At 43.7% G+C, this 22,241-nt stretch overlaps 2 protein-coding genes across 3 annotated transcripts; both read left to right on the top strand.

The window, feature by feature from the left end:
• Positions 1-4,368: 4,368 nt before the first annotated feature.
• On the top strand, positions 4,369-9,322 carry LOC123999092 (G protein-activated inward rectifier potassium channel 4-like). Of its 2 annotated transcripts, none has more exons than XM_046304481.1 (4): positions 4,369-4,500; positions 5,622-5,887; positions 6,055-7,270; positions 8,699-9,322. In XM_046304481.1, exons 2-4 carry the CDS (start codon positions 5,699-5,701, stop codon positions 8,893-8,895), a joined length of 1,602 nt encoding a protein of 533 aa, XP_046160437.1. In that variant the 5' UTR covers positions 4,369-4,500; positions 5,622-5,698; the 3' UTR covers positions 8,896-9,322. The 2 variants fall into 2 exon arrangements, with proteins under 2 accessions (XP_046160437.1, XP_046160438.1); XM_046304482.1 differs by lacking the exon at positions 4,369-4,500 and adding an exon at positions 5,391-5,507.
• A 2,824-nt stretch (positions 9,323-12,146) lies between these two features.
• zw10 (zw10 kinetochore protein) lies at positions 12,147-21,945 on the top strand. The gene is made up of 15 exons (XM_046304480.1): positions 12,147-12,338; positions 15,851-15,985; positions 16,198-16,299; positions 16,493-16,730; positions 17,301-17,453; positions 17,723-17,917; positions 18,202-18,353; positions 18,885-19,067; positions 19,335-19,564; positions 19,715-19,786; positions 19,875-20,044; positions 20,265-20,395; positions 20,892-21,023; positions 21,155-21,357; positions 21,527-21,945. The coding sequence occupies exons 1-15, from the start codon at positions 12,234-12,236 to the stop codon at positions 21,651-21,653; spliced, it is 2,328 nt and encodes a 775-aa protein (XP_046160436.1). The 5' UTR covers positions 12,147-12,233; the 3' UTR covers positions 21,654-21,945.
• The last annotated feature ends 296 nt before the right edge of the window (positions 21,946-22,241 follow it).

Here is a 22,241-nt window from a genome sequence, read left to right on the forward strand (position 1 = left end):
GATCCTTCCCCCTCTACAGCGCTGCCGGAGTCTCCCACTTGTTTAGCGCTGCCGGAGCCTTCCTCTACAGCGCTGCCGGAGACTCCCGCTTGTTTAGCGCTGCCGGAGCCTTCCTCCTCTACAGTGCTGCCAGAGCCTTCCTCCTCTACTACGCTGCCGGAGTCTCCCGCTTGTTTAGCGCTGCCGGAGCCTTCCTCCTCTACAGCACTGCCGGAGTCTCCTGCCTGTTCAGCGCTGCCAGAGCCGCTAGTCTGCATGGAGCAGCCAGAGCCGCCAGTCTGCATGGAGCGGCCGGAGCCGCCAGTCTGCATGGAGCGGCCGGAGCCGCCAGTGTGCATGGAGCGGCCGGAGCCGCCAGTGTGCATGGAGCGGCCGGAGCCGCCAGTGTGCATGGAGCGGCCGGAGCCGCCAGTGTGCATGGAGCGGCCGGAGCCGCCAGGATCTTCTAGATCCGCCCGTCAGCCAGGATCTGCCGGAACCGACAGCCAGCCAGGATCTGCCGGAACCGACAGCCAGCCAGGATCTGCCGGAACCGACAGCCAGCCAGGATCTGCCGGAACCGACAGCCAGCCAGGATCTGCCGGAACCGACAGCCAGCCAGGATCTGCCGGAACCGACAGCCAGCCAGGATCTGCCGGAACCGACAGCCAGCCAGGATCTGCCAGAGCCATCCACCTGCCTGAGCTTCCTCTCAGTGCCGAGCTTCCTCTCAGTGCCGAGCTGCCCCTCAGTCCAGTGGGGTCCTTGGTGAGGGTTACTAGGCCAAGGTCTCGGCGAGGATCACCAATCAAAGGACGCGATGCAAGTGGACTAAGACTTTGTTGGAGTGGGGTCCACGTCCCGCGCCGGTGCCGCCACCGTGGACAGACACCCACCCGGACCCTCCCCTATGGGTTTAGGTGAGTGGCCGAGAGTCCACACCTTGGGGTGGGTTCTGTCACGCCCTGGTCTTAGTATTTTCTTTATTATTTTTGGTCAGGCCAGGGTGTGACATGGGTTTATTATGTGGTGTGTTTTGTCTTGTTTTTTTTGTGGTTACTGGGATTGTGATATAGTAGGGTTATCTAGAATAGTCTATGGCTGTCTGGAGTGGTTCTCAATCAGAGGCAGGTGTTTATCGTTGTCTCTGATTGGGAACCATATTTAGGCAGCCATATTCTTTGAGTGTTTCGTGGGTGATTGTTCCTGTCTCTGTTTGTTTGCACCAGATAGGCTGTTTAGGTTTTCACGCTACGTTTCTTGTTTTGTATTGTTTGTGTTTATTCGTTTATTAAACATGTATCAAAATTACCACGCTGCATTTTGGTCCTCCTCTCCTTCACCGCATGAAAACCGTAACATTAGCTGGTAAAAGATTACAGTTGCCGTTTTTTTGTCATCCCTTACATGTAACTAATTACATGTAACCATTATTTTAGGGATGCAGATATATTGGTGAACATATCGGAATCTGCGATATTAGCTAAACATCGGTATCGGCCTGATGTCTACTTTAACCGATGTGCAAAACCTAGGTACAGGTAGGTAACCTAGGTAGGTACACATGCAACACAGCATTTCTAACTTAGCCCACAATGTATCCTGTGTGGATCAAGCAGTCATTTGAAAGAGTAAGAACATTTCAGCAAGACAACTGCAAAGGCGAAATCCATTAAGGCCAAGATAATGGAATTCATTGCCCTTGACAGTCAACCATACTCTGTAGTGGGTAATATTGGCTTTCGTGACTGGTCGAGTACCAGTACACACTACCAAGTGGCTATTTTTCCAGATGTTGCCCTACCGGAGTTGCACAGTAGTCACTGCTATTAGCTTTACAACATATTATGGAACGGTCTTTGCGTGTCAAAAAAAGATACACGTCAAATAACACTATTTGATGTGCCGAATAAGCTTTTAATATGAACGTCAAATAACACTTGTATTATAGAATGTTGTGTCCTGAATTTGCACTTGCAAGCCAAGCGCCACCAATACTATTAGTACTATCAAAGCTGTACGAAAACGTCTGCAAACAAGCAAACACTGGCCACGAACGATGCGTTACAATACCGCGTTGGTAAAAAAAAGCCTTATTTGTTCGACAGCAAATTTTGGGGTAGCTCCAATACAACCAGCCTGAAAACAATGACCAGTAGAAACTGCAGTCATTAACATTACTCTTAGCAATGATTTAGGAATCTTTGTGAGTAAGTATTAGCTAGATAGCTACTTGTTGTTCGCCTATTGAAAATGAACTTCAGTTCATGAAAATAAATAGCTAGCCAGCTACTTAACCTGGTTACCCAAAGCTATAAGCAGTCAGCTAGCTTCATCTGGCTAGTGAGGCTCCACCGGACCGGGTTATGTGTTGTAAAGATAGCCACAATAAGGATTAGGCACAATAGTGGAATTTGCGGTTTTCCTTCTAAATAAAAGTAGCTATTTGAAAGTGATGGAGGTTACAATTGGTGGATTCATGCCATATTTAGACTAGATCATGTTAAACAATGAAAATGGGTATCAGTCCACTCTGTGACACACACATAACACAACTAGGAAGAGTTTATGCAAATATTAGCGTTGTAGCTCTTATCATGGGACTGACTGTGTGAAATCCCCTACCAGTCAGTCAATTGTGTGTATTGACATTCAAATTGCGCTTTACCTAACAATTGGGTATCAATTAAATGGGATATCAGTCTACTCAATACCCAATATATTTTTCCCCAATGTCCTCAAGAGTTATCAGACTCCAAAACATCCACTCAGTATTGTTTTTCCTCGGGAATAGTGTTCAATAAACGTGGCTCAATTCACAGTTGTTTCAGAGTCCCGCAATAAGAGCTACGACGCTAATGTTTTCTGGGTGTCACTGAGTAGACTGATACCTTCATTGATCAACAATCCATAGGTAAGGCTGTACAGTGAAATAAGAATGCTGCCAATGCAATTCTAAAGTATATTGCATCCAGTGTGATTTCAACAGATTTGTGAAATTAACAAATGGTCTTTTGTTGATTTTTATATAACATTCCAACCTCGTTTAGCATGATCTATGGCATAATTCTATTTGTATTAATTTGCATCACTGTCAATGACACTTTTATTTTGAAGGCTAACCGCAAATTCCACTTTTGTGGCTCATCCTTATTGTTGCTAGCTACACATAGATGGGTCTGACCATCATTAATGAAGTAATAAATGTTATAAATTAGGGTTGTTTTAGATGATGACACCTACTGAATCAATTTGTCGTTTTGCTATATTTTTGGAGAACAATGTTTGCATCCATGAGCTAGCTAGTTTTTTTATGATCAGCACTGTAGGTGCGCGAGACAACTTTACCAGCATCATAGCATACATATCAATGAATCGTTGTGACATTTTAAATACGAGTGATAGTGTAATCGATGTGTAATAACTACGTTAACAAAAATATTAAGGCGTCAAATTATGTGATGTGCAGTCATATTCAGGTCCTGATTGGTCAACAAGTTTATTTGACACGTCAAATACTGACACGTCTATCTTTTTTGACATGCAAAGACTCAAACGGCCTCCCATAGAAATCCTGGTTGAGAATGAAACAGAACAAATGAACACCAAAACAGCACTGCAAGTTAGTGAAAGAAATAGGTTTTGATTGTTTTTTACTGGTAATGGAGACCTACGTAAATGCCAACAAAATAACTTTTTGGTCAGTGTGGTGTGTGTGTGTAACCTTTATTTAACTAGGCAAAATAAAGTGTATATAGCTAGGTATCATCATCTAACGATTACATTTTGGGCTGATACTGATATCCAATATTTTCCTTGCCAAAAAAACGATACCTATAACTGATATTTAAAATTTTAGGAGCCTTTAAAGCATTCTAGTACAGTTAAATAGTTAACACACACATGGGCGCAGCGGTCTACGGCACTGCATCTCGGTGCAAGAGGCATCACTACAGTTCCTGGTTCGAGTCCAGGATGTATCACATCCGCCTGTGATTGAGCCCAGCGTCTTCCGGGTTTGGCCAGGGTAGGCCGTCCTTGTAAATAAGAATTTGTTCTTAATAGACTTGCCTAGTTAAATAAAATAATAAACATGTAATCCGTTACTCCCCAACCCTGGCTGTAACGTAACAAAATGTGGAAAAGGTCAAGGGGTCTGAATACTTTCCGAATGCACTGTACATTGTGTTTGTTTATTTCTCACTTCCCATGGTGTTGCACTACTTCCTGGCTGCACAGCTTACCAGCCCTGCTGACCTCACGAGCAGATTAACAGCTGACCTCCCTGTGTGATTAGACCAATGGCTGGGGGGGACTGTGGGGGTGGGTGGGGGGGCCTCTGGTCCGCAGCTGGACAGTAGGCACCCTGCCAGTTCGCCTTGACATCACCGGAGAGGCACCACAGCACCAGCTTTGCCACTCAAAAAGCTATCCTGCTTCTTTTTTTGTTGATAGCTGCTCGTTATATCTCATGTGGAAGATGATCTGAAACTGAGAACAAATACTAGCATCTCTATTCAGGTATGGTTTAGTTTGTTTCTTTCTTTTGGCAGTTAGTTGTGATGACTCTCCTTAATGTACAGACATGCATACCTCCATCCTACTTTCCTTCTCTGTTTGTATTTTTATAGTTTCCCTGGTTGTTCTAAATAATTCCTTCTCGTGTTGGTCTGGTTATATGGAGGTTGTTGTAAGATTACAACTAAAAAGGGACTTTTTTTTTTTTTTTTTTTACAGTTATGTAACTTTTAGTAATGGGCCACACATCTCAGGTTTGGTGAAGCCCCATCTGTGTAAAATCAACACATTTATGAAGATGTTAAACATTAGTGACACATCATAAATGTTGCATCTCAACTATTCTACAGATAAGGGTTTATTATACATCTCTAGATTTTCCTCTACATCATTCGGAGTGCAAGCCTTAATTAGCGCTGTTGATTACAATGCCTTGGGCAGTTCATGGTCTACTGCACTCTGGAGTCAGAGTCGGTATTGACGTGTTCCAAAATCCTACACGCAGCGCAGCACGTCTGCTGCTACGAGCTGTTTGGCGGACCAGTAGAGGATAGAATGACAACACAAACCGTAACAGTGACCACAAGAAATAATAGAGACTTGCCCAGGGTTTATTTGACCACATCTGGGGAAAAACAATTACCTAAACCCTCGTAACTAAGAGAAAGACCGTAATCTCCTCAAAATCCATCACCATGCTCCTTGGTTGTTCCCAGATTAATTTAAAGGGATTAGTCATAATCCTGGATGTTTAATTAGATCCAGCAGAGACCGATGATATTACACGACGCACGTCACATTAGAATGATCTGAAAGGTCATCGGGTTGGGATGAGAGGGGGAGGAATGATGTAAGAAATTATACTGAGGGAGAGGTAACCATCTGGTGGAAGAAGTCCCTCCGTATCAGAGATCTGTCATACACCCACCGACCCACAGCTGGATTTAACGTTCTAGCAATCCCTCAAATTTCACATACAGCGTATGACTAAATTATCAAGACAAACGGAGGTAAGTTCAACCAGTATTGCATGGTGGAAGAGTTTCATTTAGTCTCCTCTTTCCTCTGTGGTGGTGGTTGTTAATTGTGTGACAACTCTCAATCAGATTTTATTGCTTCAACAGGAACACGAAATCAACTTCCTGAGCCCTCGGCAGCTCAGCTGCCACACAGAGCACAGGAATCTACAGTAGTCTCTGTGATGGTTTCCACCATGAAGTGCAGCAGGGTGACATTACACGAGCCCCATAACGGAGACTACAGGAGTCCTATGAGAATTGCCCCTCGCAGGAACTCTATTCCCCCAACAAAGGCTCTCACAGCCAAACATCTCCTGGCATACCCTAGACCACCCCCAGAGTCAACGCGCTTTACCCCATATCCAAAGAAGGTAACTATTGCAGAATCCATTTCATTCATTTGTGTTTTGGAATATTGTTCAGTGGGTTGTGTTTACACTGGATACTCTGTTTCCATCACAAATACATTGTAGATCATGTATGTAATGTACAAGTCAGTCAATTGATATATTTATATGTATATATATATTTTTTTTAGGTTGTAGCAAAAACCAACATGGCCGTGATGATGCTCCACTCCAGAAGAGCCTCTCTCTTCCCCAGCACAAATAACAACTTCCCAGCTCTCCCACCCCAGCTAGTCCCCTTTGCATCCCCCCAGTCACATCCCAAGAGCCCAGCCCCCCATACGGTTGTTGCAGGATTGATCAGCCGGGAGGTAGACACCGGCCAGTACATCATTCCCACTGAGGAGCCAGAGGAGCCTGTCACTGCTCATCATGCTCACCGCAGACGCCACCTCAAGCGCTTCAGCTCCAGGTGGTACTCAGGCGCTCCTTCTGGTGGCCCCTTTGATAGCACCCATAGTCCCAACCAAGGCACAAGTGGTGAGAACCGGCCCCACATGCCACGCTGCAAACTTCTAGGTGAAGGGAGGCCAAATTACGGTACCGCCAACAAGCAGCGTCAACGCTACGTCACCAAAGACGGGAAGTGCCAGGTGAACCTGGGCCCCATCGAGGACAAGAGCCGTTTCCTCTCGGACATCTTCACCACTCTGGTGGACCTGAAGTACCGCTGGTTCCTCTTTGTCTTTACCATGTGCTACATTGTTACGTGGGTGGCCTTCGCAGAGATCTACTTCCTAGACGCCTGGCTGAGGGATGACGTGGCCCATGTCCATGACCCGCAATGGCAGCCCTGCTTCGAGAACGTGGACAGTTTCATCTCCGCCCTGCTTCTGTCGGTGGAAAGCCAGAGGACCATTGGCTACGGCTCCAGATTGGTGACGGCCAACTGCATGGAGGGAGTGGTTCTGCTCATGGCCCAGTCTATCATTGGCTCAATCATTGACGCCCTCATGGTCGGCTGCATGTTCGTCAAAATCTCCAGGCCTCAGAAAAGGGCCCAGACTCTGATCTTCAGCAAACACTGTGTCATATCGGAGCGTGACGAGAAACTCTGCCTTCTCTTCCGCATTGGAGACCTGAGGGCGAGTCACATGGTGGACGCCAAGATTCGAGCCAAGCTTATTAAGTCCAGACAGACCAAGGAAGGGGAGTTCATACCACTGGAGCAGTCAGAGATCAACCTGGGCTACGATACCGGAGGAGACAGGCTTCTGTTGGTTGAGCCTCAGACCATCACCCATGTCATCAATGAAAGCAGTCCCTTCTGGGAAATAGGGGCTGAGCGTCTGACAAGGGAGAGATTTGAGATCATCATCATTCTGGAGGGAATCGTGGAGGCATCAGGTTGGTTGGCTTTGAATGTTAGAATGTGATATGTCAAATCATTTGAACATTTACATTACATTTACATTACATTTAAGTCATTTAGCAGACGCTCTTATCCAGAGCGACTTACAAATTGGTGCATTCACCTTATGACATCCAGTGGAACAACCACTTTACAATAGTGCATCTAAATATTTTAAGGGGGGTGAGAAGGATTACTTTATCCTATCCTAGGTATTCCTTAAAGAGGTGGGGTTTCAGGTGTCTCCGGAAGGTGGTGATTGACTCCGCTGTCCTGGCGTCGTGAGGGAGTTTGTTCCACCATTGGGGAGCCAGAGCAGCGAACAGTTTTGACTGAGCTGAGCGGGAACTGTACTTCCTCAGTGGTAGGGAGGCGAGCAGGCCAGAGGTGGATGAACGCAGTGCCCTTATTTGGGTGTAGGGCCTGATCAGAGCCTGGAGGTACTGAGGTGCCGTTCCCCTCACAGCTCCGTAGGCAAGCACCATGGTCTTGTAGCGGATGCGAGCTTCAACTGGAAGCCAGTGGAGAGAGCGGAGGAGCGGGGTGACGTGAGAGAACTTGGGAAGGTTGAACACTAGACGGGCTGCGGCGTTCTGGATGAGTTGTAGGGGTTTAATGGCACAGGCAGGGAGCCCAGCCAACAGCGAGTTGCAGTAATCCAGACGGGAGATGACAAGTGCCTGGATTAGGACCTGCGCCGCTTCCTGTGTGAGGCAGGGTCGTACTCTGCGGATGTTGTAGAGCATGAACCTACAGGAACGGGCCACCGCCTTGATGTTGGTTGAGAACGACAGTTTGTTGTCCAGGATCACGCCAAGGTTCTTAGCGCTCTGGGAGGAGGACACAATGGAGTTGTCAACCGTGATGGCGAGATCATGGAACGGGCAGTCCTTCCCCGGGAGGAAGAGCAGCTCCGTCTTGCCGAAGTTCAGCTTGAGGTGGTGATCCGTCATCCACACTGATATGTCTGCCAGACATGCAGAGATGCGATTCGCCACCTGGTCATCAGAAGGGGGAAAGGAGAAGATTAATTGTGTGTCGTCTGCATAGCAATGATAGGAGAGACCATGTGAGGTTATGACAGAGCCAAGTGACTTGGTGTATAGCGAGAATAGGAGAGGGCCTAGAACAGAGCCCTGGGGGACACCAGTGGTGAGAGCGCGTGGTGAGGAGACAGATTCTCGCCACGCCACCTGGTAGGAGCGACCTGTCAGGTAGGATGCAATCCAAGCGTGGGCCGCGCCGGAGATGCCCAACTCGGAGAGGGTGGAGAGGAGGATCTGATGGTTCACAGTATCGAAGGCAGCCGATAGGTCTAGAAGGATGAACAAGTTTTAATGTCTGTGACTGTAGCATAAGAGCTAGATATGTAAAGATTAAACATTTCATAATTGCCTTGCTGTGCTGTCTCCTTTGTGTTGTAGGTATGACATGCCAAGCCAGAACGTCCTATACTGAGGAGGAGATTCTGTGGGGCCACAGATTTGAATCCTGCATGTCTCTGGAAAAAGGGTCTTACCGGGTGGACAATGGTGCATTTGATAAAACCTTCCCAGTACATACCCTCACCCTTAGTGCTAAAGAGAAGAGTGATGAAAAAGAAGATGAGGTCCTCTTTTAGATCAGTACTATACACACTGAGTAAACAGCCCTTGTATTAATGGAATTTCAAGGCCAATACTTGTGAATGCCTAAGTTTCCCTCTTTAAAATTAACTTTCCTGTTGTCTTTAATATTGTGGACAAACATTCTCCAAGAATTACATATTGACATGCTAATCTACAGTGCATTCGGAAAGTATTCAGACCCCTTGACTTTTTCCACATTTTGTTACATAACAGCCTTATTCTAAAATGTATTAAATTGTTTTTTCCTCCCTCAATCTACACACAATACACCATAAGGACAAAGCAAAAGTTGTTTTTGTCAATTTGTAAATATCACATTTACATAAGTATTTAGACTCTTTACTAAGTACTTTGTTGAAGTACCTTTGACAAAGATTACAGCCTAGAGTCTTCTTGGGTATGACGCTACAAGCTTGGCACACCTGTATTTGAGAGTTTCTCCCATTCTCCTCTGTGGATCCTCTCAAGCTCTCAGGTTGGATGGGGACCATCGTGGCATAGCTATTTTCAGGTATCTCCAGAGATGTTCGATCGGGTTCAAGTTAGGGCTCTGGCTGGGCCATTCAAAGACATTCAGAGACTTGTCCCGACGCCACTCCTGAGTTGTCTTGGCTGTGTGCTTAGGGTCGTTGTCCTGTTGGAAGGTGAACCTTCACCCCAGTCTGAGGTCCTGAGAGCTATGGAGCAGGTTTTCATCAAGGATCTCTCTGTACTTTGCACCGTTCATCTTTCACTCGATCCTGACTAGTCTCCCAGTCCCTGCTGCTGAAAAACATCCCCACAGCATGATGCTGCCACCACCATGCTTCACTGTAGGGATGGTGCAAGGTTTACTCCAGACGTGACGCTTGGCATTCAGGCCAAAGAGTTCAATCTTTGTTTTCAAGGCCCTTCTCCCCTGATTGCTCAGTTTGGCCGGGCGGCCAGCTCCAGGAAGAGTCTTAGTGTTATCCAATTCTTAACTTTAAGAAGGATGGAGGCCACTGTATTCTTGGGGACCTTCAATTCTGCAGAAAGGTTTTGGTACCCTTCCCTAGATCTGTGCCTTCGACACAATCCTGTCTCGGAGCTCTACGCACAATTCCTTTGATTTCATGGCTTGGTTTTTGCTCTGACATGCAATGTCAACTGTGGGAACTTATATAGACAGGTGTGCCTTTCCAAATCATGTCTCGGGTGGACTATCAAGGATGATCAAGGATGATCCATGGAAATGAATACCTATGTAAATAAGGTATTTATGTGTTTTGTTTTTAATACGTTTGCAAAAATGTCTAAAAACCTGTTTTCTCTCTGTCATGGGGTATTGTGTGTAGATTGATGATTTATTTTTATTTAATCACTTTTAGAATAATGTTCTAACGTAACAAAATGTAGGAAAAGGGAAGGGGTCTGAATATTTTCTGAATACACGGTACACTCTTAATCAGAATTTGTACTTTGTTGACAGTGACAGCATTCATGTGGGTGATTTACAAAGAAGTTATCCAATCCTGGTTAAGTGTAGAAATGAGTATGCAGCCATGACTCCATGCGTTGTTACTTTACAATACTGTTTATTTATCTGTGTCTAGTTTATGGTTTATAATGGATAGTTGTAGTTATGTGTTAACTGCTACCTGCTAAATCATAGAATTATGGCTCCTGCTCCCCTCTTGTTTTTTGTCAGTTTTGTTGTTGTTTTGAAGACTTGTTACATCTTAAGTCTGTTTGTTTTAAATCACAATGTGCTAAGTACTGCACAAATATTGTGTTCCTTATTTGTAGTCACTTGTATTTTCATGGTGATCATGAATGCATGATGATGTAGTGATATGGCCATTATGATTCAAAATGTGATACATTTGAAGGACGTCAGTGTCGTTAATCTGTTTCTATATTATATGTACTCTATCCTAATACGCAAATGTATTACACATATCAGTCCTATGCAGTGCCTTGAAATGTGTCCTCCCACAGTTTTCAAATATGCCTTTTGACACATTAAACTTGGATTTTTGTCCTTTCACATAAAGTGACTCATGATTTATAGTTTAATAGGTTCCAGCTCTGTATATCCAAGAAAAGGTGTGAAATACGCCAAATGCTGCTTTTATCACATAAATGGCCCTCCCCTTGAGAGTACAACTCTACTCCAAATATCTACTGTAGTTGCTGATTTATCAATAGATTAGAATAGATAAATTGTCAATTTGATTCGAACATACTTTTTTTTCTAACACTCCCAGTCCAGACATGCACAGGGTCAGTCAGTCATGGTGCAGCACCCCTGGTAGGAGAGCCATTTGCCTTGCTCAAGGGCACAACAGTAGTCATTCATAGCTGGGATCAGACCAGCAGCCCTCCAATCCCTATTTTTCTTGCATGTAGCAACATTATTTGTTGGGCCATTGTGTCTTATCAGGTTTCTAACCTGTCCACAGGTAAGACAACTGAACAATACCATGATGTTTGGGCGGCAGGTAGCCTAGTGGTTCGAGCGTTGGACTAGTAACCGATAGGTTGCCAGATCGAATCCCCGATCTGTTCTGCCCCTGAACAAGGTCCTAGGCCATCATTGAAAATAAGAATTTGTTTGTAAATGATACTGTAACTTGACATGCTATGGACCATGGTATTGTTCAGTATTGCTTTTTTGGTTCAGTATAACTTCTACTGAAAATGCATTTCCACACTCAAGTCATGATATTGAAGCATTATTTGGTAGTTGAAGTTTTGGAAATATTTGTGCCCTAGTCTAGACCAGGCCCCCCTTCCAGCATTGAGGAATCTCGTGCGTTTATTTCTATGGGCACAAGCACTGTTCATGACAAACTGTTCACACCCCTCTTGTTGCAGTTTAAAGCTCTTTTCTTGCAATTCTATACATTTTGCCATGTCTGTGTATTCGAGTAAATGAAACATTACAACAAAATCTAGGTAAAAAAACAAACAATCGCTGACATTGGACTAGTCGATCTGGACATGTCTGCAAGTCATCGATGGCTCTCTAAGGTACGCAATGACTAACACATGACAACAGGGAAACTGAAGATGCACTACCCAATTTCGAAATTGCACCTTGTGCATTTTACTAAGCCCTTTTTGCCCTCAGAATAGCCTTAAAAAATAATAATAATTCAAGCTTGATAATGAGTTGGTTATTTCAGTCGGCTGTGGAGTGCTAGGGCAAAAAAAACAGGGGGACAGGACCGAGTTTGGCAAACCCTCCTCTAGGCTGGGCGTGTAACGAAGTGGAACGCAGATTTGATTGGTTATTGTGAGCGGGCTCCTTCAACCTGCACACAGCCCTGAAGGATTTTGGTGCTAGCCAGCTAGCTGTTCTTCAACTATGGCATCTTTCGTTACAGAAGTCCTTGCTAGTTCTGGTAAACTTGAAAAAGAAGATCTCAATGGTAAAATAAGCAAGCTGTCGCGGAAAGTAGAAGAAACTAAGGTAAGCAAGCGATTTAGCTAACGTTACCTAGCCCGCGAAATAATCAAAACATTCGGCTAACTTTTACACAAAGCTATCTAGCTTCGAAACAGTCTTGCTAAATTGTTATGCTAACTACCCCGATTGGCTGTCTTAAGTAATTGTTAGCCTAACTAACGTTAGCTGCTAACTATGGCTAGCTAGATGCCAACAGCCTTGTTGGTGGCAGCCAGGTGTCCCATTGTGTGGTGAACAACATTACATTAGCGCGAGCAACATAGTGGAAATTCTGGAATCGGCGGGTTGTCTTCAAAATAAAAGTCCCAATTGAAACAGATGCAAACGTATAAAAAATAATCGAATCATGCCACATTTGACCCTTCGCTAAACCCCGCCCCAGAATATTTGAAAACCAATCGCAGCTGTGACAGAAACTGTCATCCAGTCCAACATTTCCGTAGTCGTGCACAGTCAACTCCGACTTCTGTGGTTGCTGTCTACTCTTGCTCGACTCCCAAAACACGCTAAAATGAATGCGCGTACACAAACTCCACGTCATTATTGCCGAATGCTACTCGTAAGACTACGTTTGCGTTTGAAAGACGCTAACCAAATTCCCATATCGATCAATGTGATTACAATCCTTTTCCAAAGCGTCTGGTCTATATCTTAACATTAAGAAATGTGAACTCGTGGCTGTCAAAGATTGTGTGACACCTTCATATTATGGTATTCCAGTAAAAGAAGAACTTACATATTTAGGCATAACCATTACAAAGTCTAGAGGCTTACTAAATTTTAACCCTCTTATTAAAAAAACCCAGAAGAAACAACTAAATCAATGGCTACAGAGGGACTTATCTTTAAAAGGTAGAGTCCTAATAACCAAGGCTGAAGGTATCTCTAGACTAACATATGGTGCTCTATCTTTATATCTTGACCGTAAAATAAGCAAGGAGATAGACCAGATGCTTTTCAACTTTCTTTGGAGAAACTGTACCCATTACATTAGGAAAACTGTTGTAATGAACACTTATGAGAATGGTGGACTGAATTTTCTGGATTTTACTACATTAAATAATACTTTCAAGATCAATTGGATAAAACAATTCCTAAGAAGACCCACTTCTATCTGGAATTTTATTCCTCATCATGTCTTCTCTACTTTTGGTGGCCTTAACTTCATGTTGTTTTGCAATTATTCATGTTGTTTTTGTCAATTATAATTGACAAAGTTCCAGTGAAACTTTCTGCTTTTCATCGGCAGGTTTTCTTGTCATGGTCCTTAATTTAAAAACACAATTTTTCTCCACACAGATATTATATATGGAATAATTGGGATATATTGTATAAAAATACCTCTCTGTTTTTAGAATATTGGTTCAGAAATAATATCCTATTGGTGAGCCAACTGGTAAATGCAGAGGGTCTTTTACTCAGTTATAAAGAGTTCTTATCACTTTACAAGGTCCCTGTAACACCTAAAGATTTTGCAATTGTTTTAGATGCCATTCCCTCAGGTGTTGCTATGTTATTCAGGAACATGTCAAGACCTGACCCTCAGAGCCTACCTTCTGTTGACCCTGTTGACTCATCAGTAGGAAAGATTTGTTTCTCTTTTGGTCCATTCAACAACAGAGCGATACGATCCTTGTTTCAGCAGGATGTTGTATATATACCTTATGTCATGCCTTATTGTAATGGATTTATTGATAATATCTGTTGGAAAAAAGTTTGGATGTTGTCACAAACATACCTACTTGTTAACAAAATTAAGGACGTTTCCTTTAAAATTATTCATAAATATTATCCTGCCAACCACTATATGAAGAAGTTTAAGGAAAACATCAACTCAAATTGCTCCTTTTGTAATGACCACCCAGAAACAGTTGTGCATCTTTTTTGGCATTGTATGCATGTAAGAAAACTGTGGCAAGACATCAGTAGGTTTATAATTGAACACATTTATGAAGAGTTTACACTATTGTGGAGAGATGTACTGTTTGGATTCTTTACATACAATAGAAATAAGCGGAATCATTTTTATGTAATTAATTTCATTATTCTTTTGGCCAAATTTCATATACACAAATGTAAATTTACAAACAGAAAACCACATTTTCGTATCCTACAAAAATAAATTGAACTGTATTTTAAGACGGTTAAATGCTCTACTAACAAAAAAGCTGTTAGAATTGTAAGTATATGCATGTCCCTTAAGGTCCTTGTGTAATTGTAATGTGATATTGTACCCCCTAGCTCGATTGTCCATTGTCTGTAATCTATGTATGCTTGTGTTCCCTCATGTGCTTTATGTATTGATTTGTTGTTAATAAAATAAAATAAAAAAGACTACGTTTGCTTTTTAGAGTACTGACATGAGCATGATGTTGCTCATTAACTTAATCTATAAAAGGCCTATTTTGACTATAGGTGATGTGTAGGAACTATAACGTAAACTCGTACATCGCCTTGGTCCGTACAATTGCCCCTATTAAAATTGAAATAAACAATTGCCCTTATTTTAGCGCACCAAAAACGTAATACTTCCAGATCAACTGTAATGTAAATACCATTGTAAAGCACAATTTCTCCCCTTTCCAACATAATCAATTACATGACCTAAACGCTGCCCGTTTTTGCATAATTCAAGCAGGCAATGAGCCCCGTCAGGTCTTTTTAAAAATGGCGGGTGGGGAAGCGAAACTAATGGTGATAGTGAGACTATCACTCGATCCAACCAACTTATCGCCTTATCACCTTATTGCAGAGCAAGGGGAACCACTACTTCAAGGTCTCAGAGCAAGTGACGTCACCGATTGAAATGCCACTAGCGCACACCACCACTAACTAGCTAGCCTACATCTCTGGCAACCGAACTGAAAGAACCAACGACCAGCCGGCTTGGGTAGAAACCCTAGATTTGTTTCGGGATTTATCTTGTGGAAAGATGAAATATTATGGATAAATTAATAAAAAATAACGTTGTAAAATGAAAATTATTATTTGTCTCGGGCGTAACACCCGTGCCAATATATCTTCAACAGCAGCTTTTATTTTTAAGGTGAACCACCAATTCCACTGTTGCTCCCGCTGTTGTTTACGACACACACACGTCTAGTTGACTACACTAAAGTTACTAGCTAGTTACAAACTAGTAGCTATAACGTTACAGATAAGGATCATGTCAGAAGTAGCTGTACCTAGCTAGCTATGCTAGCGCCTTACCAAGCACTTGTCTAGCAATGTGTTCTGAACAAGTTAGCTTAGTAAGAAGCTAGGTTACTAGTTTACTCTCGCACACTATACAACTTTTGATCACTCGTGACCATTCTACCTAGACACCACTGTTGAATGACGTGACGTGTCATGGTAGTGCCTATGTACTCTGCCCAAATTGAAAAATAATGTATTGTGCCTCTTTTTTTTACCAGGGGTATATTTATGCAATGTTGTATAGCTTTGACTCTTCTCGTCTTTGCCTCACACTTTGATTCTTTCCCTCAATCTCACCATCTGCGTTTCTTCCATAGGAAGAGGTATGTGACATTATTAACAAGAGGTACAATGAGTTCCTACCTAGCATGCAGGGGGCAGAGGCACTTATGGGACAGGCCGAAGAGGTCTCTAAAGAAATTGACATCCTCAAAAGCTGCATTGAGACAGAGGTAAGCTTCACTAACTACTCATGGGTCATGGTTCGCTTTGTGTTTTTGGAGGTGTTATTTGATTGACAGTTGGCAGAGATCTACTGTTGACTGTGTGTGTGTGTGTGTGTGTGTGTGTGTGTGTGTGTGTGTGTGTGTGTGTGTGTGTGTGTGTGTGTGTGTGTGTGTGTGTGTGTGTGTGTGTGTGTGTGTGTGTGTGTGTGTGTATACAGGTGCAGCATAATCTACATACAGCTGTGACGGAACATGCCAAGCTGAAGCAGCAGCTGGAGAGAAACACTAGTGTCATTGCCATGCTCAGGCACCTAGAAGAGGTAGCTCTAATCTGGTCCCCACTAATATCTACACATGGCCCTGTTTTAACTGAATGTTATTTATAATAATGCACAGATTTAGCGCTTGAGTTCAGGCCCTATGTACCTGGCCCGAGACACGAATTTGGGATGATCGTCAATAATATCGGTACATGTCAAAGCATATTTTCACGTCTTTCTGTTGTCGATTTAGTTTCACATTGCAATGGAGGAGTTTCACAAAGCCCTACTGGAGAAGAAGTATGTCATTTCGGCCACGCAGTTAGAAAAGGCCCGGCACAGTGCAGACGCTCTGAAGGTGTGGAAAGACTCTGAGCTGCCCCTGCTGAGAGCCCTCAGCTCAGAGCTCACTGTCCAGAGGGAGAACCTCATCTACCATCTGGGGGATGAGTGGAAGAGACTGGCTGTCTGGAAACTGCCTCCTTCCAAAGGTAAAAAGACTCTCCCAGGCATTGTGTGTGGGGGGGGGGGGGGGTACCCTGGTCTGATGCTTGGTCTCCTAAGCACACGGCTTAATTTATTGACCATGCGATGTTAGTTAGTAGCAGGTAGCATTTTATTTGACTTATTGTGGTAAATTGCACTCTTCTAGTGATGGGGGGGTAAATCAATTGTTACGTGTTTGGATATTATATAGTATCGTTTCGACAATATCCAATATGATTTTTTCGCTAGTTGGCTGTACCTGCATAGCTTGTTATCCATCTTCTTTTTAAATAAGAAGCCAATTATTTATTTCCATGACTGATCAAAACTGGTTTCTCATGGCTCTCTTGTCCCTATACAGCAGACATATGGTGAGCAGTATGTTTGGAACATCGAATCACAATAAAATCACAATATTGAAATATATATCATATCTGCACCTAACTTATTGTGATAATATCATATCTTGAGGTCCCTGGCAATTCCCAGCCCTGCTTGATTCATGTTAACTCAGGTGAACAGTGGTACCGTGTTATGCCACCACAGACACTGATTGTGTGTCCATCTGTCCTCAGAGTCGACGGGGATGAAGTCGTTCCTGAAGATGGAGCTCCAGCTGACCCTAGGTGGGACCAAGGAGCCCCAGCAGAGCCCTCCCCCTCTGCTTTCCTGTGTCCTCCAGGCCCTGGCCATCCAAGGGGAACTCCAACACAAGATCAAACTCTTCAGTAAGACCCAGTGTCCAGTCCAGTCAATTTAAAAATAAAAATAAATGTTTTACTGTAAAGCTGACTACATTTTATTGAAGTTGAACTTGTTGAAACCACCTTGTGAAATACTCCCTTATTATTTGAATAAGGATGATTTTCTGTTTGTATTAATCAGACTATTGACTTTTAACAATGTGGACCGCCTCTGTTCTGTACATACATTGTGAGGCTGCTTCCATAGCATCCTGTTAGTCCATCATGAGACAGCCAGCCTCTCCCCGCTCTAGGCCAGGTGCTGCTGAAGTACCTGCTGAAGCCCCTGATTACGTACCCCTCTCTGAACGTGTATGTGTCGGAGCAGCAAGGCGAGGGCATCCTACTCTCTCTCCAGTGTGCCGAGACCCCCGAGGAGCACCCAAGTCCCTCGCAGGTCTACACCAAAGTCCTGGTGGTACTCAAGACCCTACACACACACCTGCTAGGTAGGCATTCCTGGTTCCCCACACACAGATTAAGCCGAGTCCGAGACTAAAAAGCTACAGTATTTTAATGGAGAATCTCCATTGGTCATGCTTTTTAGTCCCAAGACTAGGCTTTATCTGGGAAACTGGCCCATGGTCTTGTTTAGAAGGATTATTGAGTTTCAATTGAACTAAAAAATATCCTTTGGTCACAGTAAATATGAAAGGAGTTGATATGCCAGCCGCCATTTTAGAGCTGTGCCATTGGCACTATAACGATGTGTCTCCTTTGTTTTGCTTTGCAGACGTATCCGTTGCAGATGTATCAGTTGGCGAGAGAAAAGTGTCTGTCATACTGGGAGACCTGGTATGGCAGGAGATGTCTCACTGCATCATCCATGAGTGCCTCCTGCACTCCATCCCAACCAATAGCAGTCAGCTTGAACAGTACAGTGTGGTATGTATCAAAGGCTAACCACGTACTCTGAATACACCCTTATCAGTCCCTCCAGGATTCTGAGATCAGAATTTTTGTCTCAAAATCAACAATTCCCCGCATATTATGCAAAGGCTTGTAAATTTGACCAATGACTACACTATTTCTGAATCAAATAGCAAAATTCTCACAATATTATTGCATACAACTGACTCATCACAGCAGTACAAAAAGAGGGCTCCCCATTTCAACCAATCTCCACATTTACTGCATAAAATGGTTCAACCAAGCCACACGTCAACCAACTTTTTTCCCCTCGTCAGCAGATATGTGACAAATTAGACAATCTTTGCATTTCGCCATGCAAAAGGTCAGAATTGATGAAGCAATGCAGTTTGTTCCTGTTGGTTTTATTGAAGAGATACAAATAACTATATTTTTTAAATGAATAACTTGATATAGACTATGTAAAGAACATTAGCTGCAAAGACGTGCTAGAAAGGAGACTTTTCATTTTGTCATTCATACCACCCTGTACGTTCACACCCCCAGGTGATCAAAGAGACTGAGGAGTTTGAGAAGTCCCTGAAGGAGATGCAGTACCTCAGGGGAGACGCCACCGAGCTGCTCAAGTACGCCCGGGACATCAACTGCCACTTTGCCAGCAAGAAATGCAAAGACGTGATTGTGGCGGCACGCAAGCTGATGACCTCCGAGATGCACAACACCGTCAAAGTGTGTGATGTTCTCCTACAGTCTATCCATGGTCTTATCTGTGTGGTTTCTATTTATTAGGTACACAGTCACACAGATGACTCCCGATGTACAGTATGTGGTTTCTTGCCACTGCAACATGTGAATGCATGCACTAAATCAGAACCTACAGATACCCAGAGAAAATGAACAAAACTAGGACAGGTGAACTGCTTTGTATCTTGCACTGCAGGTAAATGCACAGAGGTTGGACTTGATTGCACTTCTAACATAACTTCCTGCCAACAGATCACACCAGATTCTAAGCTCTCAGTCCCCAAGCTACCCAGCCCAGGCTCTGGAGACAACAAGGGCAAGCAGAAGGCCAAGAAGCTTGAGGCGCCCCGGTTGGAGAACGAGAAGCAGCTGGGTGCACTGACGCTGTGCCTGCCTGTGTGTCGCATCAGCGAGTCGGTGCAGCAGCTGATGGAACTGGCCCTGCACACGCTGTCCGAGGCCGTGGGCAGCTCCAGCCAATGGTACGCTCTCATGTTGCCCACTGCACATGATGACATAATATTAATAACTCTTCAGCTTTAGCCCAGTGTTTCCCTGAAGTTTTGAGTTTTGTGAAGAGATGACATCTCTCTCTCTCTCTCTCTCCCCCCTCTCTCATTTGTCCCTCAAAGTGCTACCCAACTGTTCTTCACGGTGCGGAATATATTCCAGCTGTTCTATGATGTTGTGCCTACATACCATAAGTGAGTATATTCAGTTAATTTATACTATATTAACGTTTCCCCCCGAGACCGTCTGTCTCACTGACTTCTCTCTGTGTCTGTTCTCCAGAGGGAACCTACTCAAGTTCCCCCACCTGGCAGCCATCCAGCACAACAACTGCATGTACATCGCCCACCACCTGCTCACCCTCGGCCACCAGTTCAGGCCACACCTGCCCGACCCCCTCAGCGAGGGCGCTGCCACCTTCGTGGACCTGGTGCCCGGCTTCAGGAAACTGGGTAAGGGAATGAGCGTGTCCCATGGCTTGCCGAGCATTAGAATGGCTACACTCCTGATGTGCTTTTGTGGGGGTTGAACTGCTGTTGTTTTGATTTCCAAAAAGGATGATGAGACCAAGGGAGATTTGAGACAAATCATCTTCTAGAGACATCCCAACTCCAGTTTTGGTGAAAGGAGAATACATTTCTAGCTATTTGACTCTGTAGCTGTGTTCCCCAGGCGCTCAATGCTTCCTGGCCCAGCTGAACGTCCAGAGAGCAGAGATGCTGGAGCGTCTCTCCACGGCACGCAACTTCTCCAACCTGGATGACGAGGAGAACTACTCCGCAGCCAGCAAGGCTGTCAGGCAGGTCAGTGTTCAAGTGAACCAGCAGTATAGCTGAAAGAGATCTACAATTGTTCATATGATGACTGTAGCCACAAATATGGCATTAGATCTCCAGTATTTTCAAAGAAGTTGTCTCAAATGGCAACTATCAAAGATTCTAGAATGGTGAGTTAAGCATCAGTTAAAGGGATAGTTCAGGGGAAGTGTATGTTTTGGTCAAACTTTGAAGGAAGCATGATTAGCATAGCAGGAGGCCATCAATTGTTGGGACGATGCTAATTATACTAACTCGTGCCTGTGGCAAAAGTAAACAACGGATGATTGTGGATGTTGTCAGGACTGGCCTACAAGACAACTCAAGGTAAGAGGAATTTGCCCCAAACAACTTTTGGCTGAACTATCTCTTTAAGCTTCAGATCAAAAGTTAGAAATGCTTGGCTTGTATCAAATGGACAGTTAGAATTCTTACAGGATGTGGTCACTGTTCCATCACTGAAAATGACTTGTTTCATTTGCAGGTCATCCATCAGCTGAAGAGGCTGGGCACAGTCTGGCAAGATGTTCTACCAGTCAACATATACTGTAAAGCCATAGGGACTCTACTCAACACTGCCATCTCAGAGCTGATTGCCAAAATCATGATGCTGGAGGTGAGGACAGGTTCTTATTTGATCATGTGACTTGTTTTCTCCATGATTTTACAGACGGCACATTATTGTTCATCTTGGTTGAATGAGTGGTCTTCCTCATCCTATGGTTTCTATGCAATTTGCTCCTCTAGGATATCTCCACTGAAGATGGGGAGCACCTACACATCCTCTGTCAGACTATTATCGAGGAAGGACCCCTGGTGTTCATTCCTCTGCCTGAGGAGAGCAAGAACAAGAAGTACCAGGAGGAGGTATCCGTGTACGTGACAAAGTGGATCACCTTCAAGGAGCTGGTCATAGTGCTGCGAGCTAACCTGCAGGAGATAGTCGACAGGTACAAAAAAAGGGGAGCTTCTCAAATCGGCATTAAAGCGATTTCATTTTCATCATCATAAAAAAGTAAATGTATCTATAGTAGTCGTGTGTACACTTTTGGAATTGTGGTTGTCGTTTTATTGGTATACCACTGAGTACTCTGATTTGTCTTTGTTTCCTGTCTGAAGGTGGGCGGAGGGCAAAGGACCTCTGGCATTGGAGTTCTGTAGTTCTGAGATGAAGAGCCTGATTCGAGCTTTGTTCCAGAACACTGAGAGGCGGGCGGTGGCTCTCAGCAAAATCAAAGACTCTTGATTCTAACAGACAACCCTAATATGCGCAGCACTTTCCTTCACTGCTGTGGAAAAGTGTTCATTAATATCTTAATGCCTAGTTGTGAACTTAAATTCAATATATGCCATTGTATACGATAACTGTGGCATATAAACTGCTGTTTTGAAATCCCAATAACGCTTCTACTTTCTGCAAAGCCATTAATACAATGAGGACAAGCTCTACCACATTACTGCAAAAGGCTAGGGCTATTGCCTTTCATGAAACTGTGTTTTCTTTCTCCAATATTTCATAAAGTTATTTGTACCTGAAACTGCAGTCTGAATGAGCACTGTGTGAACTTAAAAGTTCAGATGAGACATTTCTACATGTCTCTTCAACCATGATAATCCAAATGCTTTACTATTTGTCTTAATGTTTCGTGCTTGGATTTTTTTTGTTGTGTACTTAGAAATTACATTGTGAGTTGATAATGCAGGAATATGGTTGAAGAAGTGCTGGTAGCTACATGGAGCAACCGGTACATCTATCAGTTAATGTATATTTTAGTTATGTGAGAAATTATAATTTCCTATCAAATTCAACAAGCTAGGGTAGTATTCATTAAGG

The sequence above is a fragment of the Oncorhynchus gorbuscha genome, linkage group LG16 (genome assembly GCF_021184085.1).
Source record: "Oncorhynchus gorbuscha isolate QuinsamMale2020 ecotype Even-year linkage group LG16, OgorEven_v1.0, whole genome shotgun sequence".
Lineage (NCBI taxonomy): Eukaryota > Metazoa > Chordata > Actinopteri > Salmoniformes > Salmonidae > Oncorhynchus > Oncorhynchus gorbuscha.